Raw genomic sequence first — 18,688 nt, 5'->3', positions numbered from 1 at the left:
GAGGAGGAGGAGGAGGAGGAGGAGGAGGAGGAGGAAGAGGAGGAGGAAGAGGAGGAGGAGGAGGAGGAGGAGGAGGAAAGAAGGAAGGCTGGGTTGTGGTGGGGGCTACATACCTTTAATCCCAGCACTCAGGAGGCATAGGCAGTCAGTCAGGCAGATCTCTGAGTTCAAGGTCAGCCTGGTCTACAGAGAGAGTTCCAGGACAGCCAAGGTTACACAGGGAAACCCTGTCTCGAAAAACAAACAAACAAACAAAAAAACAAACAAAAAATGGGAAGAAAAGAGAACTAGAATCATTTTTAAAATACAAGTTTTGTTTTTATTTCTATATTTCCTTAAGGAGGCCAAGACTTGCTAGAGCTAAGCAAGCCCCGTGCTCCAAGCAGTATCCCTTGGATTCTGTCTCTAACCTCACCCCTCCTCCTCACAAGAGAGAAAGAAGACTAAAAGAAAATCAGCAACTTACTGAAGGTACCACCTGGAGCGCAGAACAGCTGGTGAGCCACAGGCCTTGAACTGCCCAGCTCCAACTGACAGTCCATTCCAGCACAGAGAGGCAGAGGCAGGAGGGTCATGAATGCCAGCGATAGAGGGAGACACCCAGTATTGACTTCTGCCCCCTACCACACACAGACAAGTGTGCATGCATTTACACATACACACGCATACACCACACACCCATACATACCCACATATGCCATGCACACACATAGTCACACATTCAACACACACACTCACATATACAATACATACACACATACACACACAAAACCACATACACTACATACACACATTTACATCCCCCCATATCACATATAAACACAACACACACATAGGTCACACAAACATGCATACACGCATGCAAACCCACATATACCATGCACACTCAAGACACACACACCACTCACACATAGAATACGTATACACATGCACACACGTATACGACACACACATACAAACCCACATACATTACATACACTTACACCCACCTACACCACACATCATACAACACACACTTGTAGATCTCACACACACACACACACACACACACACACACACACACTTGTAGATCACACACACACACCATATACACCACACATTTTAAAAACAAAACACTACTTTTAAAAAAAATTTTATTTATTTTATGTATATGAGTACATTGTCACTGTCTTCAGACACACCAGAAGAGGGCATCAGATCCCATTACAGATGGTTGTGAGCCACCATGTGGTTGCTGGGAATTGAACTCAGGACCTCTGGAAGAGCAGTTCATGCTCTTAACCACTGAGCCATCTCTCCAGCCCCAAAACACTACTTCTTAAGGTGTTTAGCTAACCCTTGAGTTGAAACAAGCTGAGTCGTAGCAGTATGGACTGTCTTTTTGTAATGTTAAGACCATTATGGATCAAACAACCTTACAGGACAAAGGAACTGGTGTTAGTTCAGGTCCCTTTGAGTCATCCTGTTGGCTACTCAGTATAAGGGATACACACTTCCTAAAGCCATCCCTCCCCTCCAGGGGCTTCAAAAGTTCACACTCTCCAAGTCAAGGCCTCCTGTAGTCTTGCCTTTTGTGCTGAGGCATCTTCGTGTCACTGAATGTGGGACCCTTTTACACCCATCTCTCTGCTGGGACTCTCCAGTGCCATGTAACCTTTGATGTCTCTGTCCCCTTTGTTTCAGGTGCCTCTTTTCTGTGTGATTTACTTTCAAACTGTCCTTCCTGTACCTTCTTAGCTCTGTCCAATCTCCAATTAGCTCTTGTCCTGTTCAGAGGACACAGGCAATGTCCCCCACCTCTTCATCATCCCCCTGCACACTGGATCATGTAGCTGCAGCCAGGCTCCCTCCCGGCTCCTTGGAGCCAACCTCCTTGACTCTGCTGGACATCAGTGTTTCTCAAAGGGCATCTGCAAGCTCGCCTCCCCTTGGCCCTGTTATGGGCTCATTAACCAATCATCAGTAAATAGACACAACCGCCTTTGCTGTTTTCCTGTTACTCTCAGTGTCCAAACTCCATCTGCAATGAATCCAAGCTATGATAGTGTGGGGGAGGCACAGGATGTGCTTCTCCAGAGCAGCTGGATGAAGCACCCTATCTCAGCCTCCTGAGAGAATGGAGACCCGCCTTACCTCTCCAACTTGCCTCAGTCTGTGACTCAATTGCCTTTCAAGAAACTTTACTAAAATCGTGTGGTCATCTGTCTATGCAATATTCAGTGATTGGTTAGGATAGTGGGGCAGCTTCCAGAACATGCTAAGGACCCATGTGACAAGACAATTAGTATAGACATTCTACAGTAGAGAGGCTTTAACCAGAAAGGCCCAGATTTCAGTATCAAGTATCAACTGTGCCACTTACTGAGAGACCACGAGACAGTTAATTAACATCTCTGAGCCTCCTTTTCCTCACCCATCAAAAGGCAATGAGGATCCCAGCAAAGACTTGAGTGTGGGGAAGCCAAATGAACACTGTGACAGCTCAGCTGTTCGTCAGTGTGACTAGGCCTCTGGGCACTCAGATGTGTGGTCTGACATCATCCTGTGAGCCAGATTTAGACTGGATGACATTAACATTTTGACAGCAGGTGGAGTAAAGCAGATTGCCCTTTCCAGTGTGGAGAAATTTCTCTAATCAAACGAAGGCTCACAGAAAAAGAAGAAAAGCAGGAGAGAATTCTGCTGTGATGGCCTATGGGCTGTATCGCCTTGGCTTTCCTGAGGCTCCAGCTGAACACAGAGCCCATATGCCTCTACTGTGGCATGAGCCTCTTGCTGCCCTAACTCCCTCCCCCTTCTGTCTACACCTAAGTGGATACTGGTACTGGTCTGGTGATTCCTGAAAGTGTAGATCCTTCCTGTTCTGTTTTCCTGGACGACCCTGGCTAATGTGCCGTAATGCACGAAATGACAGCTCCTGCTTAGTAACCATGGAAGCTGAGTCTGTTCACTGCCTTTATCACTGCATATACATGTGGCCAGCCTCTCCTTAGCTCCATGTCTCAAGACACTCACTGGGCTTTCTTTTAAAACTCTGGGCCCACATGGAGCACACATATACACACACATACAACACACACAACATACACACACAAACACACTTGCATTGCATACAGACCCATGTGTCTATATATTTACACAAACAAATGCACACACAGAAGCCTACATGTACACACACTCATGAAAACACACACCCATAGATCATACATGCACACATACAGACATACACATATACACATGCACATATGTACATATATACACAGAGACCCACACATATACACATGAACACATGTACACGGGCAAACCCACATGCATATGCATACATGCAGACTCACACATACACATGTATATACATATATAAACATACATATGCACACATGTACATATACATACAGAAACTCACACATACACTTGCACATATACAAATAGACCCATGCGTACTCAATGCACACACTAGAGATACCCATGGATGCACATATAACATATGCATGCATATATAACACATACATGCACATATGCTTGCACATGTTCAAGTCTTTGAGTCAGTTCTGAATCCATTGATAGGAGACAGGGTGCCTTTAGCTGCTGAATATTCATTATGAATTTCTACATCAGCTTTTCTCTTCTTGGTGGTGAGCCTCTGGTTCTCAGAGCCCCTGGGACTCTGAGGTTACATTCAGTCATGCTCCTCCCCCAAGTCTGTTCTGCTGTGTCCAGGAGGGAAGGAAGGCCTTAGCCACTGGGGACAGCTTCCCAGGGCACTGGTCAAAGAGAGGCTGACTAGAGAGTGTGGCCTGTGGAAAGGTCCCAGGAACACGTAGTTTCCATGCTCACTTGTCATCTCTAACCTCCCACCTGATCCCAGGTGGCCCTCAAAGAAATGTTCAGGGCTTAGCTGGTCATGAAGGACTGGGTGGGGGCATTCACTCGGCCTCAGCCTCATGACAGCCGACCACGTGATTCTCCATGGTAATCAGCAAGGCTGCTGTGTCCCTTCACAAGTAGCTCAGACCTAGATAGACAGGAAGCCTGAGTCGGTCGGGCTGGGGTCCTGCAGTCAGCTACAAACCAATGTCAGGCATGGTACAAGCCTGTGAAACACGTTCCTCCACACAGCTCCAACCGTGAGGCCTAGAACAGGACTCTAGCATCCCCTTTCAGACAAGCTTCCCAAAGATGGCGGCACAGACACAGCCGTGTAACAGAGGTAGTAGCCTTAATGAAGAGATTGTGTGTCCCTAACTGGAGGCAGACCTATGCTTTTGAATTGTGTGGCTTTAGGTCATTGTTTGGTCTCTGTGGCCTTAGTTTCCTCATCTGAGACATGGGAGTGATCAAGCTGCCTTCAATGATTTTTGGGAATATTAAAGCAATAGGTTTCAATGATTTGAAAGTCTTCACATACCCCCACCCTCACCCCATCAAAAAAATGCACATTGAATCCCAACTGGGAGGTTATAGAGAGAAGTTGAACTGACTATGTCTCCAAAAGGTGGCACTTCCTCAGTTACTCTAGTTCTCATAAAGCCATGAGATGAGCCTCGTTAGGGCGGGGCCCTGACACAACGCACTTATGAAACAGGGATGAACTAAAGCTTTAACACCCAATGTCACCTCCAGGCTCTTCAGAGGCCCCACCAGCAGGAAGCACCTCACCAAATGGAGCTGTCTGGTCTTAAACTTCCCAACCTTCCAACCTGTGTGCTGAAGAACAGTGTTTTCCCTGTAAGGTACTCAGCCTGTGGCATTCAGTCACACCGACAGAAGATGGCCGAAGATGCCGCCCGTTAGTAGCGGATCAGTGTCAGGATTACTACTGAAGGAGTGCCTGCTCCTTATGAAGCTTCCCTTCAAATATAGAAGGAAGAACGAGGGGACACATCTTTCTTTGGGTACTGTGTCTTTTAGGCCTCCAAAGCACTCTTTCTCCAAATGACTCTGCTACACGCCATGTGTAGGGGAACTTTACTGAGTACCTGGTATGTCTGGCTCTACCAACAGTTCCTACCATGGTCAGTATTATTCCCATTTTAATGTAAGAAAATGTCATTGTATCTTGCCCAGGTGACAGGTCCATCAATGACAAAGCTGGGATCTGAAAACAGATCTCACTGGGGTACCATTGTTGTCCCTTGTCCACAATGCTGAGTGATCTTGTCACCAATATATCCCTGATATGTTCTTATTTGTCCAGTCAGAGATTCAGGTCAGTATTTCTAGGCAAAATCTGCCTGTAGACGTAAGTCACACAGACAACACATTCTTCTATGACTGCTAGTAAGAAGCACTAATACATGCTTTAACTCACTCACCTTCACTGAACAACAAGCCCCCAGAGAATCATGTTTGATTACAATTTAAAACAACATTTTACGTTAGGGCCACAGGCTAAGAGCATTTGCTGCTCTTGCAGAAGACCTCGATTCAGATCGCAGCACCCAGAACCCAGATGGTGGTTCACAGTAATCTATAAATCCAGTTCCAGGGGATCTGATGCCTTCTTCTGGTTGCCTTGGGTACTGCATGCATGTGGTGTACATAGAATCACACAGGTTCACATATATACATATAGAGAATGGGGATGCCCCTTCATTCTCTGAGGGATACCTCTCATTTCCCTCTCAACTCTGTGACCAGAACCCCACAGACTTTGTCGACACCTTCAGATGAGATTGGAATTGTCATCATGTCTCTTTCACAGAGTGTTGTACCCAGCAGAACCCCATTGTGCAGGGTTCCTGGTGCTGACAGGCACAGGCTTTGCATAAAGTAGGAGCCTGAGGAATGTGTCTTGAATCTTGAGAATCACTATTGCCATGGCTTTTTTTTGGGGGGGGGCACGGGCTCTCACTATGTAGCTGACTGTCCTGGAACTCACTCTGTAGACCAGGCTGGCCTTGAACTCACAGAGCTCCATCTGCCTCTGCTGCCTGGATGCTGGGATTAAAGGCTCAAGCCTCCCACACCCAGATACCATGGCCTTTTTAAAGGTGAGGAGGAAACCGAAAACCCCCATTTTGTTCAAGGAGCCCTTCTCTGGAGAATGCTCACTTCCAATTAGAGGAGGGGGTGTCTCAAAATAAAGAAATAGAAAGAAAACAAAAAGGAGGGGAAGAAGGCAGCTGGGTCAGTGGAGGAAAGAATTCAGAATGTTCACATGCTCCTGGACACCTGTGCCAGTCAGGGTCTCCAGGGGAACAGATCCAGTGGAATAAATTAGATAAATTAGATAGTAAAGGGGAATTTATTAGAGCATTTACAGGCTGGGGTCCAGGTAGTCCATCAGTGGATGTCTCATCAGAAAAACTGAGAACCCTACAGTTGTTCAGTCCATGAGGCTGTATATTTCAGCAGCCCCAATCTGGTGCTGGAGTCTTGGAGGATTCCTGGAGAGCTGTTGGTCTTCTATCTACATTAGAATCTGGATTTAATACCTACCAAAGCAAGAGTAGATGAATTTGCCAGCAAGAGTGAAAGCAAGCAGGCCAAAAGCAAGACTTTCTTTCTTCCATGTTCATTTATGTGGGCTTCCACCAGAAGGTGATGCCAAACCTGTAGGGTGGAGCTTCCTGCTTCAAATCAGAATATGAAACTCTCTCTGGAGAGGTGGCTCAGTGGTTAAGAGCACTTTTTTTGTTTGTTTGTTTGGTTGGTTGAGTTTGTCGACAGGTGGATTTCTGAGTTCGAGGCCAGCCTGGTCTACAGAGTGAGTTCCAGGACAGCCAGGGCTACACAGAGAAACCCTGTCTAGAAAAACCAAAAAAAAAAAAAAAAAAGAAGTCCACCTGTCTCTGCCTCTTAAGTGCTGGGATTAAAGGCGTGCACCACCACATGTCTTAACCATTTTGAGTTCAATTCCCAGCAACCACATGATTGCTCACAACCATCTGTAATGGGATCTGATGCCCTCTTCTGGTGTGTGTGAAGACAGCAACAGTGTACTTGTATACATTAAATAAATAAATAAATAAATAAATAGAAATGAAACTCTCTCACAGGAGCGCCCTATAGGGTTTAGTTGATTCCAGATACAGTCAAGTTTACGACCAAATGAGCTATCACCGCATCCCTAAATTTTTTAAGTGTTTCAGCCTTAGCAAATGTTTTTCAAGGATCCTGCTGTGTATTTTGGTGTTACAACTGGTGGAGAGACACCAGACAAGAATGACAGACTGTCACAAGTCTAATAGAACTGATGTAGTACAAAACCCGGGCAGGGGTGGGGTAAGGATGAGTGGGGGTGGGGTTCAGGCCCAGCAATGATGCCATCAATGACAGGTAAACTTCTACTTGTTACGTTGAGAGCCGCTCTTCTCTTGCAGCCAAAGCATCACATAGATTAAATGTGTCACATTTGAGAAACTTTTTCTCATTATTGTCTCTCCACATAACTTAAAACTAATTTTAACGGTTTTCCAAAGGAGCCCATCGTTTAGAGAGGGATGGAAAAGAAGGATGGTTTATTCATCACACCAACTGTCTTTGCACTATAAGTCAGAAATAACTGAATAGCAAGACGTGCAGATCATCGCTGGGCAAAAGTGGCACACGCCTTTAATCTCAACACTCTGGAGGCAGAGGCAGGCAGATCTCTGAGTTCAAGGCCAGCCTGGTCTACAGAACAAATTCCAGGATAGCCAGGGCTACACACAGAGAAACTCAGCCTTAGCAAATAAGTCTCACAAAAAGGAAAAAAGAAAAAGAAAAGGAAAAAGGAAAGTGCAAGTCACAGCCTCTACCAGGAGCAAAAAGCCCAGAACTAAGATGCAGTCATCCTGCCCTCCTGCCTGCCCACCCTCCCCCCACCCTTGCCATTTCCTGCTGCCTTCCACAGAAAGCTATTTTATTCGTTTGTCTAAATAGATATTAATAAACTCAAGGACTTCTGCTGTGCCCTTCCCCTCAGCACAAGCAAGACAGACTTACTCTCTTCTGTTCAATTGATTTATTTTTCCATTAGTTCCAGTTTGCGTTTCTTGGGTCACACGTGAAGAACTGCATGTGTACCGGATACACAACTTAGACATTCGCATTTTGTTTGTTCCTCCAGGACTGCACTGATCTTGTTAATAAACAAATCCTGTCCAGTGGAATTAGCAATGGAACGTTGTCAAAACAGGGTGAAGAGGATGGGAGCTTCAGAGACAGATCTGGGGGACTGGGGTCTCGCTCAGTGGCAGAGCACTTGTCTGTACTGTGTAAGGTCCTGGGTTTGGTCCTCGGTATTATATATACATATATACATGTATACACACACACATACATACAAACAATAACTTACAACTAAGGCAGAAATGGGAAGGGGCAGTGAGGAAGAATTGTGTAATTGTATTAACAAACCTAAAATAAAATGCAACACATAGCTGGGGTGGGGGTGGCACACACCTTTAATCCTGGCACTCAGGAGGCAAAGGTAAGTGGATCTCTGAGTTCAAGGTCAGCCTGGTCTACACAGTGAATTCCAACATAGCCAGGGCTAACAGAGAAACCCTGTCTTGAAAAAACAAACCAGCCGGGCAGTGGTGGCACACACCTTTAATCCCAGCACTTGGGAGGCAGAGGCAGGCAGATTTCTGAGTTTGACGACAGCCTGATCTACAGAGTGAGTTCCAGGACAGCCAAGGCTATACAGAGAAACTCTGTCTCAAACAACAAACAACAAACAACAAACAACAAACAAACAAACAAACAAAAAACCAACCGACCAAACAAACAAACACCAAAGCAAACCAACCAACTAAAATTGGAACAAGCAATAAAGAGAATAGACTCCTCAGGTGCATCCTTCAGAGGCTGCAATCCATGGTCTTTTTGCCCAATTACTTTTGGCCTGTCGGGAGGCAGGCATCATAGCAATAGTGTATAGTATAGCCAAACCATTCACTGGGGGATTGATGAGATGGCTCAGCAATTAAGAACACTGGTTGCTATTGCAAATGATCTGGGCTTGATTCCCAACATCCACAAGACAGATCTTCAACTTCAGTTCCAGGAGATGTGACACCCTCTGGCTTTCAAGACACGAGGCATGTGAGTGGTGCACAGACATTTATGAAGGTAAAACAGGGATACACATAAAATAAAAATAAATAAAATATTTATTTACAGTGGAGAGGCCATTCACTCTGTCACCAGGAAGCAAAAGATCTGATTTCCACAATCCCCTTTGGAGAGCATGCCTTCAAAAACTTCAAGACCCCCTATTTGGCTTCACCTCTTAAAGATTCCACCTCCCCTCTCCAATAGCAACAAGATGGTTGGGTGGCCACCACATGAGCCTAGGAGATACATGCCTGATCCAAGCTGCAACCAGGACCATGGGCAGCCATGGTCTTACCCCATCATAGGGATGGAAGTATATAACTTAGGTATATGGATACTGCCTTCTGCCTGCCCACCCAAGTTGTCAGCATCCTGATGCCTTCCTGTCTAGAGTTCAGGGACCCTGGAAGACATTGGATCTTGTGCTTCTTCTTCTTCTCCTTCTTCTTCTTCTTCTTCTTCTTCTTCTTCTTCTTCTTCTTCTTCTTATTCTAATTCTTCTTCTTCTTCCTCTTTTTTTTTTTTTTTGAGTTTGGCTCAGAGCAAGCATCCCCTTGAATGGCTTCCTTGTTGCTCAACAGTGTCCGATTTTTTTTCTTCCTAACACACAAATCCAACAACTCCCCACTTCCTAATGAGTGCCTACGTCCTGCATCTCCAAGACAACCATCTCAGGAGCTCCCAAAAGATTCTCTAAGCATTAAGAGCCCCAAGAGACCATGCAACCAATCAGCAGGGGGCTGGGATGGGGAGGGGGGCACAACAGACCCTTAGGCTCTGTAAGAGCAGTCAACCTGCTTCCCTGTTGAGCCGGTACTAGGGAACTGAGTGGAAAGGAAGCCACGAGGTCCTAAGGATCTGCTAATAGTGATGCTGTGGACATTAAAAACACAAGAGAGGCCGGGCGGTGGTGGCACACGCCTTTAATCCCAGCACTCGGGAGGCAGAGGCAGGCGGATTTCTGAGTTCGAGGCCAGCCTGGTCTACAGAGTGAGTTCCAGGACAGCCCGGGCTATACAGAGAAACCCTGTCTCCAAAAAAAAAAAAAAAACCACAAGAGAGTTACACTCTCCTCTCAGCCCATCACTCGACCAGAGCCCACCGAGGCTGGAACTCCAGTTTGAAACTGCCCTGGGACTCATCTGTTGAGCTCTGTGATCCAAGCTAGTTGCTTTAGTTTTTGTTACTGAAAGTGTTGGATGTCTGATCTTAAATTCTTGCAAACAGAAGGGTTCTTGACACTAAGCGGTGATCTGGGCACGCTGTAGTCATGGTAATGCTCAGAGACTTGGTAATTCTTGTGTTTATGTGCACAACTAAGATTCATAGAAAACGGCTGAAACATACAAGGGTGGAGATAATCACCTTTGTTCTGAGGGCATGAAGCCCACCCAGGAGAGATGTGCCACGTTTCAAAAGGTTATAGAATTCTAAGCAATATTTTTCGGTATTTAGAAATGTGTCCCCTCCCACTGTAACACATGTTGGGCAAACACTCTACAGCTGACTATATCCCCAGCTCTCATTTTATTTTTTATTTTGAGACAGTGCCTTTACTAAGTTGCCCAGGCCAACCTTGAACTTACAACCCTCCTGCCTCAGCCTCCCTGGTAGCTGGTATACATCTGTACCACTAGGCCCTGATTGGATACTCTTTTAGTCATGAATTTTTTAATGTTCTTAACTTTCTTTGATATTGTACGTCTGGGCAGAGGTGTCCTTGGGTGGAAGAGTAATGGTCTGTGTTAGGAGATTTAGAATGTTCCCCTAAGATCTCAAGTCAAAAGCTTGGATGCAGTACTCTGATGGAAACTTTAGGAGGTGGGGTCTAACAGTGGGAATTTAGGTCACTGGGTGTTATATTCTAGAAAGGGATCATGGAACTCCAACCCCTTTCCCTCTCCCTCAATGCCTTCCTGCATCCACACGTCTGGAATTTCTGCTCTCCCATAGGTTCTTAGCATGATCTTCTGTCTCCACACAGGCGTTGACCATGCACTGAAACCCCGGCCCTGGTGAGTGAAATCAACCTTTTATCCTCTTAAACTGACTTTCTCTAACATTTTGTCACAGTGCCAGAAAGCTATCCGACATAGGCTTCAGTCGCCAGCAGCTGAGCTGTCAGCTCTTTGCCAGCACTGCTTAGTAAAATTTACTTAAGACCCTCTGTCTTATTTTGCAGATGTCATCATTTGTTCCGTTATATTTTCTTTTTTTTTTCTTTTTTCTTTCTTTTTTGTTTTTCGAGACAAGGTTTCTCTGTGTAGCCCTGGCTGTCCTGGAACTCACTCTGTAGACCAGGCTGGCCTCGAACTCAGAAATCCGCCTGCCTCTGCCTCCCAAGTGCTGGGACTAAAGGCGTGCGCCACCACCGCCTGGCCTGTTATATTTTATATTACTTTCCTTTGGCACACACACACACAAAAACTAGTGTATTCATTCATCATATGTCTAGTGAAGATGATTATTCCTGGGCTGGGGAGGGAAGCCCCTTAGTTGGTACACAGTGGTTGCTTATAGTGAAGCCCTGGGTTCAGTCTCCAGGACTCCATAAAACTGGGTGGTACATGCCTGTAATCCCAGCACTCTAGAGGTGGGGGTAGAAGGTTCAAGGTGTAATGCAATTAGGACTAATTTATAGTGCCAGGCAGTGGTGGTGCACCCCTTTAATCCCAGCACTTGGGAGGCAGAGAAAAGAAAAGAAATGCTGACAGACCTGGTGCCTTATAGAGTGTCAGGGGGCATACAGCTTTAAGATGAGTCCAAGCACACATGCGCATAGCTGCTTTTATGAAGCTTTTGTTTGGCGTGTGTCCCCATTTGCTTCCAGTGTAACTTCCGGCCAGATCATATACATGAGTACTTGAAGCGAGTGCTGTCTCTCATAAACCTTATCAGATTCCATCTGTGAGTTAGTTAGTGTCCCACTTCTGATCTCTACCACAGGATTTCAAAATATATAAACGAGTTTACCAGCACCTTGGGAACTGTGGCCAGACTCTCTATCCCTAACAACTTCCGGGAGTGCTGCACTCAGGTTGCAACAGTGTCCCAATCTCCAAACTCTTACTCTTCAACACCTGCACCTCCCCTCCTCATCTGACTCAAAGTCAGAAGTGGTCATCCCTCCAGCGTCTCATGAAAAGAGCACCCGAGTAAAGACAAGCCTCGGGGCCTGGGGTGTGGCTCAGTGCTAGCGTGTGAGGCCCTGAATTCAACTCCCAAGACCTCCCCAAACACAACAGGCCTCAAACTTGAATTATACTCTTCTTTTTCTAGAGTCTCCAGATGTGTCGGAGACCCCAACAATTTTGGGCTGTCAGTGCCCCTCACCTACGGAGCGTGCTCACTGTGAAATTACTTCTGATCACTCTTCCTCTCTGCGGGCACCATGAGCCCAACGACAGTGGTCTTTGGTTCACGAAATTATACTTTGATCATCTTATTTCCATATACAGCAGAGAGTCAGGGACGCAGGAGGGGAAGAATGAAGGCCACTCCTGCATAGCAGAGCTCACTGATTGACATAAAGAATCCTGCAAAAATGCCGGGCAGCGGTGGCGCACGCCTTTAATCCCAGCACTTGGGAGGCAGAGGCAGGCAGATTTCTGAGTTTGAGAGTTCGAGGCTAGCCTGGTCTACAGAGTGAGTTCCAGGACAGCCAGGGCTATACAGAGAAACCCTGAAAGAATCCTGCAAAAGGAGACAGTGTAGGGGAATCAAACCAAGGGCTTTGAGTTCACAGTAAGCATGCATTGTACCACTGAGCTCTGTCCCCCGACATTTAAAAAAAAATTATTTATTCTTATTTTGTGTGCATTGGTGCTTTTCCTGCATGTCTGACTGGGTAAGGGTGTTAAATTTCCCAGAACTGGAGTTTCGGACAGTTGTGAGCTGCTGTGCGGGTGCTGGGAATTGAACTTGGATCCCCTGGAAGAGCAGCCAACCACTGAGACACCTCTCCAGCCCCTAGACATTGCTTTTTGTTGTTGTTTTTTTGTGTTGTTATTTTCATGGGTTTTCATGTATTGCTCAGGGTGTCAACTTGTGCCTCAGCCTTCTGAGAGCTAGAATCACAAGCATGTGCCAACAGCCCACCCTGGCTTTTGTTTTCTAAAATATTCTATAGAGAGGCTACATTCACATTTGTATAAATAAATAAATAAATAAATAAATAAATAAATAAATAAATAAAGTTGTAACATTTTGGGCAGCTCCAAATATACCGACCACTATGCTGGAAAACCAGTGTGAACTTCCTGACTGGGAAGAACCGCCCTGATTAAGGACATCCTGTACTTATTCAAACCCTTTCTCCTCCTCTGCATACCTCTCCCTCTCCCAGTTCACCCCCTCTGCATGCCCCACTCCCTACAGCAAGACACCAATTGGAGTTCAGACTCAAGGCCAAGCATTGAGCACTTCTGGGCTCTGGTGCAAGCAAGATTGCTATAAAAAGACATTCAGAAAACAGGGAGTGGTAATGTCGTTTTGCCTTTAATGGAAGAGTGGCTAACAGTTACAAATAAAAAAAAAAACTCATTAAAAAAATCCATTGTTTGAATTTCAGAAATATACATACAGTTGAAAGCCAATAAAGTCATTATAAAAATAAACTCTGAATATGTTTTAAAGGGGGAAAGGGCCAGTCTTTGTGGCAGCACAAAAGCTTAGTAATAATAATAACAATAATAATACGCCAGTCTATCTGAGATGGATCACCCCAGGGTGGAGGGTGCTTTTACTTTGGAGGACAGAGCCTGCCTGAAGCGCCTCTTCAGGTCCTGCATGTTGGGAGATCGAGGCCGGGGGATGATGGATGCCCTCCTCCGCTCCCCGCTGAGGCTGTGCAACTTGCTCACTTCTTTGCAGAGATGTTGAAACACATCACAGACGTCTTCATAGTTTTCACTAGTAGAAATTTCAAGGAAGAGACTGCCCAGCTCATTAGCTAGCTGAAGACCTTCGTGTGTCTGCACCTGCCGGGCATGCAAAAGGTCTCCTTTATTTCCCACGATGATGACGGGGGCTTTTCCATCAGGGTGGATCTTCCGGATATGCTGGTAAAGGGGCCGAATGGACTGGTAGCTCTCATAGTCTGTTATGGAATAAACCAGCAGAAAGCCCTCTGCCCACTGCACATATTTGGACAGAGAATCCATCATTTGGCTGAGGTTGTCTTGGGCCTGGGAAAAGAACACAATGGGACTCGATTAAAGAAGCTCAAACATGACACTGAGTAACCCTCGAAGGAATCACTAAGTACAACTCTCTGGTTCTCCCTAGCTTCTGCAAGATGCTTTGGACACAGGAGGCCTCAGACAAGTGCTCAACCTGGATTATTTTTTGAGCTGGTCTGGACGTAGACTGGTAACCTACTTTTTCCATGGGCAGTCTCCAGTGAACTCCAACCACTTAAGAATAATTACGGACCAGAATGGCTTCGTTTTCAGGGAACTAATTCATAACAAACAAAACCCTGGAAACTGTCCAACATAAATATCTATTCCCAAGCCCATAAAAAAAAATATTTTTAGCAGTCAACTTCTTGAGAATGTTGCAGAAACAAATTCCTTTCTCTGGGCTCTCCACTCAACCTTTTCCTCCCTAGAAGGGCTGAGCAATTAGTTAAGTTGCATTCCACAGTGATAGCCAAAAGGTTATCTGATTGCAATTACTGGCTTGAGAAAACATCCCCTAGCTTTTTTTTGGGGGGGGGGGAGGGGGACAGCCCTGGCCAGGAAGCAGACCCCCTCCTTCCAGAATCCCACCTACTCCATGCTTTTTTTAATGTGGTGCTGGGAATTGAACCCTGGACCTGCCAATGAGTGCTTACCACTGAGCTAGACCCCTAGTCCCAAGGCTTGTTTTTAAATTGTTCCTGGATGTGCTCTGAAAGTGTTAATACCTGCCTAGGCAGCCCAGACAATGGTGGTTAGCCAAGGGTACTGCTGGGAGGGGTGGCTCAGCCTGTAATCCCAACACTTGGGAGACTGAGGCATCAAAGGTTATGAGTCCAGGGCAAACCTGAACTACAAAACAAGTAATAAATCAACCAGGGCGACACAGCAAGACACGATCTTTAAATGAATGAATGAATGAATGAATGAATTAAAAGTGACATTTAAGAGCAAACTAGTTCTAATCAACCATTTCTTGCCACCTAGGAGAGCATTCAACATCCCAACTTGGATATGCTCACTGAGGGCCTGGAGCCAATCACCTCAGATGTAGTTGCACCACAGACCCTCCTGACAGTCCTTACCTGGACGCCTCCCGGAGTGTCCTGGATCTGTAAGGATAGCTGGTCCCCCTCCACATAGACGAGTCTCGAATACAGTTTGCCTGTACAACGAAGAGGAGTTTGCATTTAAGTTCCCACGGCGCGATGAGCAAAAGAAAGAGAGAAGAAAGGGAGAGGACAAATAGATACAAGAGCCGGGGAGTATGAAAACATTCTAACCTGTGTTGGGTTCGTAGTCGCCGATGAATCTCTTGGTCAAGAAGCGCACAATCATTGCTGAAAAATGAAGTAGGAAAATCAGCTGAAAAAGTGGCTCAAGGTGGTCCAAACTGGGACTTTAAAGGAAGGGCACACAACCCCCCTACCCCGCCAGGTTCCCGGGACAAAGCCCCGCTGCCATGGAGTGCCTTCCCCGCGGAAAGTGATGGACCGGTCTGGAGCGACCCTCAAGAGGCGCCAACCCCTTCCAGAGCTCAGAAATGGACTGAGGAAGCAACAGGCAGGAGGGGGTCTTCCTGTATACCGGCATCCCTGAGAGTGGGGACCCTCCGCTGTCCCTGGGCAGCTTTGCGCGCCTTTGTCCCACTCACCGCTCTTGCCCACACGACCCGCGCCCAGTACCGTCAGCTTGATGTCCTTGGGCAAGAGGTAGTCGGAGGAGGACTCCGGGATGGGCGCCAGCAAAAAATGCCCAGACATAGTGAGCGGCCGCATGGGCGCGTCCCGAGACCGCGCTGCAGGAGAGCCGGCTGGATACGCGCGGACACACAGCACCAGGATGTGGCGGGGCCAGCGGTGCTGCCCAGGCTCTCGGATTTTAAAGAGCTCGGGGAGCGCGGTGGCTGCCTCTGGCTCCTCCTTTTCCCCCGCCCTTTCCTGGAACGGTGGTAGCAGCGCGCGAGCAAGGCACTGTCACCCGCAGGCGTGCGCATCCCCAGGCTGTCTGACGCGCTCTGCCTGCCCAGCTGCACGGATTCCTGCCGGTGGAGCTTAGGGGAGGCCTTTGCTCAAATTGTATTTGCCAGGTCCTGGAGGCAGCCGCAAGCCTGGGTCACTAGCCTGGAGCGTGAACCTCAACCACCAAAAGAACAAAAGCTGGCTGGATGTTTCTGGGACAATGGGAAAGAGATCCCTTTTTTGTGCCTTTGATTGTCAAACAGTACTGATGAGAACCCTGATTTTGATCTTCAGCATCTTGTACACTGACTGTGGTGGCACACTGGCCTGTTATCCTAGTGCTTAGGGAGTAGAGGCAGGAGGGTCAGAAGTTTAAGGTCATCCTTGGCCACATATAGGGTTTGAGTTCGAGACCAGCTTGAACTACATAAGACCCAGTCTCAAATGTAAACAAACAAATACATTAATAAATTAAAATTTTAAAAGGGTACTGAGTGGTGTCATCACTGAGGAAAAGGGTAGAGCCAGGACAAGGGTCCTAATTTAGTATGAATCAAGGTAATTGCAGTCACTTCCCTGTGAACTCCCGTAGGGGGCAGTCATGCCCACAGCTCAGCATCCAAACCCAGATAGCCCCTTTCTGCTGTGAACTGACTCACTCAAAGTTAGTGAGCATCCCACTGGTTCTGGCCTGATTCCCCATGGTAAATGCTACCACCCCCCCACCCCCCGCAGTTGGCTCCTGGATCTATTCAAATATTTCCTGGTAGGTATGCGGTGGAACTCAGGATGGGGGTGGGAGGAGAATGGGCCCAGAAGATAAACATGGCCTTGTTCTTGGATCCCACCATGACGAGGCTGTATTTCAGTCTCCTCTGCCCAATTGTCTACTAGACAGTCCTACCCTTATCCTTTCCCTTTTTCCATCTTAGTTTTATCAGTTAGCTTGATCAGCATGACAAACCACACAGAACTTAATGGCTCAGTGCAACAGACTTTTCTTTTTAAAAAGGTTTATTCACTATCTGCATGTACACCATCTGCATGCCAGAAGAGGGCATCAGATCCCATTATAAATGGTTTGTGAGCCACCTTGTGGTGGCTGGGAACTGAACTCAGGACCTCTGGAAAAGCAGCCAGTGCTTTTAACAGCTGAGCCATCTCTTCAGCTTCACCCTCCTGCCCCCTCGTCCCCCCTACTCCAGCTGTCACACACTTCTGTTTTTAATCTATACCAGGCTCTGATTGGCTTGATTGAACTCTCCTTGAGACTGTAGCTGAGAAATAGGCTGAATTGCTCCATTGCAGACTCACTCAAGTTTGGCTCATCCGGGAGTTTGACAAGGCTTGTCCTCAGAGTGGTGGAGCAGAGGCCCAAGACAGTGAGTGAAAGTAGGCAAGGCCTCTGGAGGCTGGGTGGCTCTAGGGCAGAACCCATCATTCTTGGTGCACTCTGTTGGCCAGCATGAGTCCAGAAGATGGAGAAACGATGCTCTACCCCTTTAAGGACAGAGCAGCAAGCCACATTGGAAAAGGGCTAGCATGTAGAAAGTGATGAGAAACAGGGTCTGGTTTCGCTGTTGAACATATCAGTGAATGTGCTTTCATACACCAAGTAGCCCAAGCCAGGTCCTGTGACTCCTCCTTGACCTCAGCCACTCCCTTCATGTCACTGGTTAAGTTCCACGATTCCTTCTGTTCACATTTCTGGGTGTCTCCCTAGGCATCCCCACTTCCCTTCTTTCTCAACTGGAGAATACTGAATGTTCCTGAAGTCAGCTAGAATAGTTGGCACCTCTTCTTGTTCCTCTCCTGAAGACACAGTGAAATTACTGCCCAAATTCCTACCTCCATCTTAACTTCTCAGGGCTCCTTGGCAGTTTCTGACTCAGCTGACATTAAAGTTGGAATATTTGTTTGCTGTCCATTTCCACTAGGAAGGAATCTTACTATGCACCCTTTTCCCCAGCAAGTGGGGATAGCTAACATTTCCAAGAAGCCTACCCCAGCACTCACATGTGGGTACACACATTTGTGTCCCCCCCCCCAAACACACACCACTTGGTTGACCTTCTGAGTGATTAAATGGATAGGCATTGACTCTACTGTTTGAAATGGACTAGCCAAAAGTCCTGTTTATGTCTGTTGTTCTGATGATCCTGGAAAAAGATGTTCCAAGAGAGGCCTGCTGTAGTTAAGTGGTACAAACTGTAATCTTATCACAAGGCAATCATTTTCCACTAACGTTCTGTTTAGCCGGAGAGACATTGAAGCAGGGCCTTCCTAACTGGAAAAATGGACACCATGAATACAAGAGCTGTTTAAGAAGCCACTGAGGAACTGCTGTTTTCCAAAGCCTGTTAAGAAGCTCTGGGGAGGTGGGGCTGTTGTTTCTTGGAGTCTCTTGGCCTCTCCTTGATGGACACAAGATGGTTTCTGTAGCATCTAGTTCTCAGATGAATAGAGAGGGAGGGGAGGACTATCTTGCTTTGCCTCTTTCTTTCT

General features: G+C 46.7%; 1 protein-coding gene and 1 long non-coding RNA gene across 5 annotated transcripts in view; one reads left to right on the top strand and one right to left on the bottom strand.

The window, feature by feature from the left end:
* The window catches only part of LOC114631454, a 14,307-nt gene extending 3,253 nt beyond the window's left edge, over positions 1-11,054 (top strand). Inside the window, exons 2-4 of one of the 2 annotated variants that reach the window (XR_003712962.1) lie at positions 341-497; positions 4,621-4,979; positions 10,996-11,054. This is a non-coding gene — a long non-coding RNA (uncharacterized LOC114631454). Of the gene's footprint in view, positions 1-340; positions 498-4,620; positions 5,786-10,995 lie in introns of those variants that run through there. The other variant, XR_003712961.1, reaches the window with a different exon arrangement.
* A 2,527-nt stretch (positions 11,055-13,581) lies between these two features.
* Rasl11a (RAS like family 11 member A) lies at positions 13,582-16,139 on the bottom strand. 3 transcript variants are annotated; one of them, XM_028779780.1, is made up of 4 exons: positions 15,877-16,139; positions 15,506-15,562; positions 15,308-15,387; positions 13,582-14,228 (listed from the first exon to the last, which is right to left on the bottom strand). In XM_028779780.1, exons 1-4 carry the CDS (start codon positions 15,998-16,000, stop codon positions 13,761-13,763), a joined length of 729 nt encoding a protein of 242 aa, XP_028635613.1. In that variant the 5' UTR covers positions 16,001-16,139; the 3' UTR covers positions 13,582-13,760. The 3 variants fall into 3 exon arrangements, with proteins under 3 accessions (XP_028635613.1, XP_028635614.1, XP_028635615.1); XM_028779781.1 differs by having other exon boundaries at positions 15,908-16,019; XM_028779782.1 differs by lacking the exon at positions 15,877-16,139 and adding an exon at positions 15,810-15,872.
* Between the last annotated feature and the right edge of the window lie 2,549 nt (positions 16,140-18,688).

The sequence above is a fragment of the Grammomys surdaster genome, unplaced genomic scaffold (genome assembly GCF_004785775.1).
Source record: "Grammomys surdaster isolate TR1022 unplaced genomic scaffold, NIH_TR_1.0 362, whole genome shotgun sequence".
Classification (NCBI taxonomy): domain Eukaryota; kingdom Metazoa; phylum Chordata; class Mammalia; order Rodentia; family Muridae; genus Grammomys; species Grammomys surdaster.
Note: the sequence above shows the minus strand (reverse complement) of the source record. Positions and strands in the feature narration are given on the sequence as shown.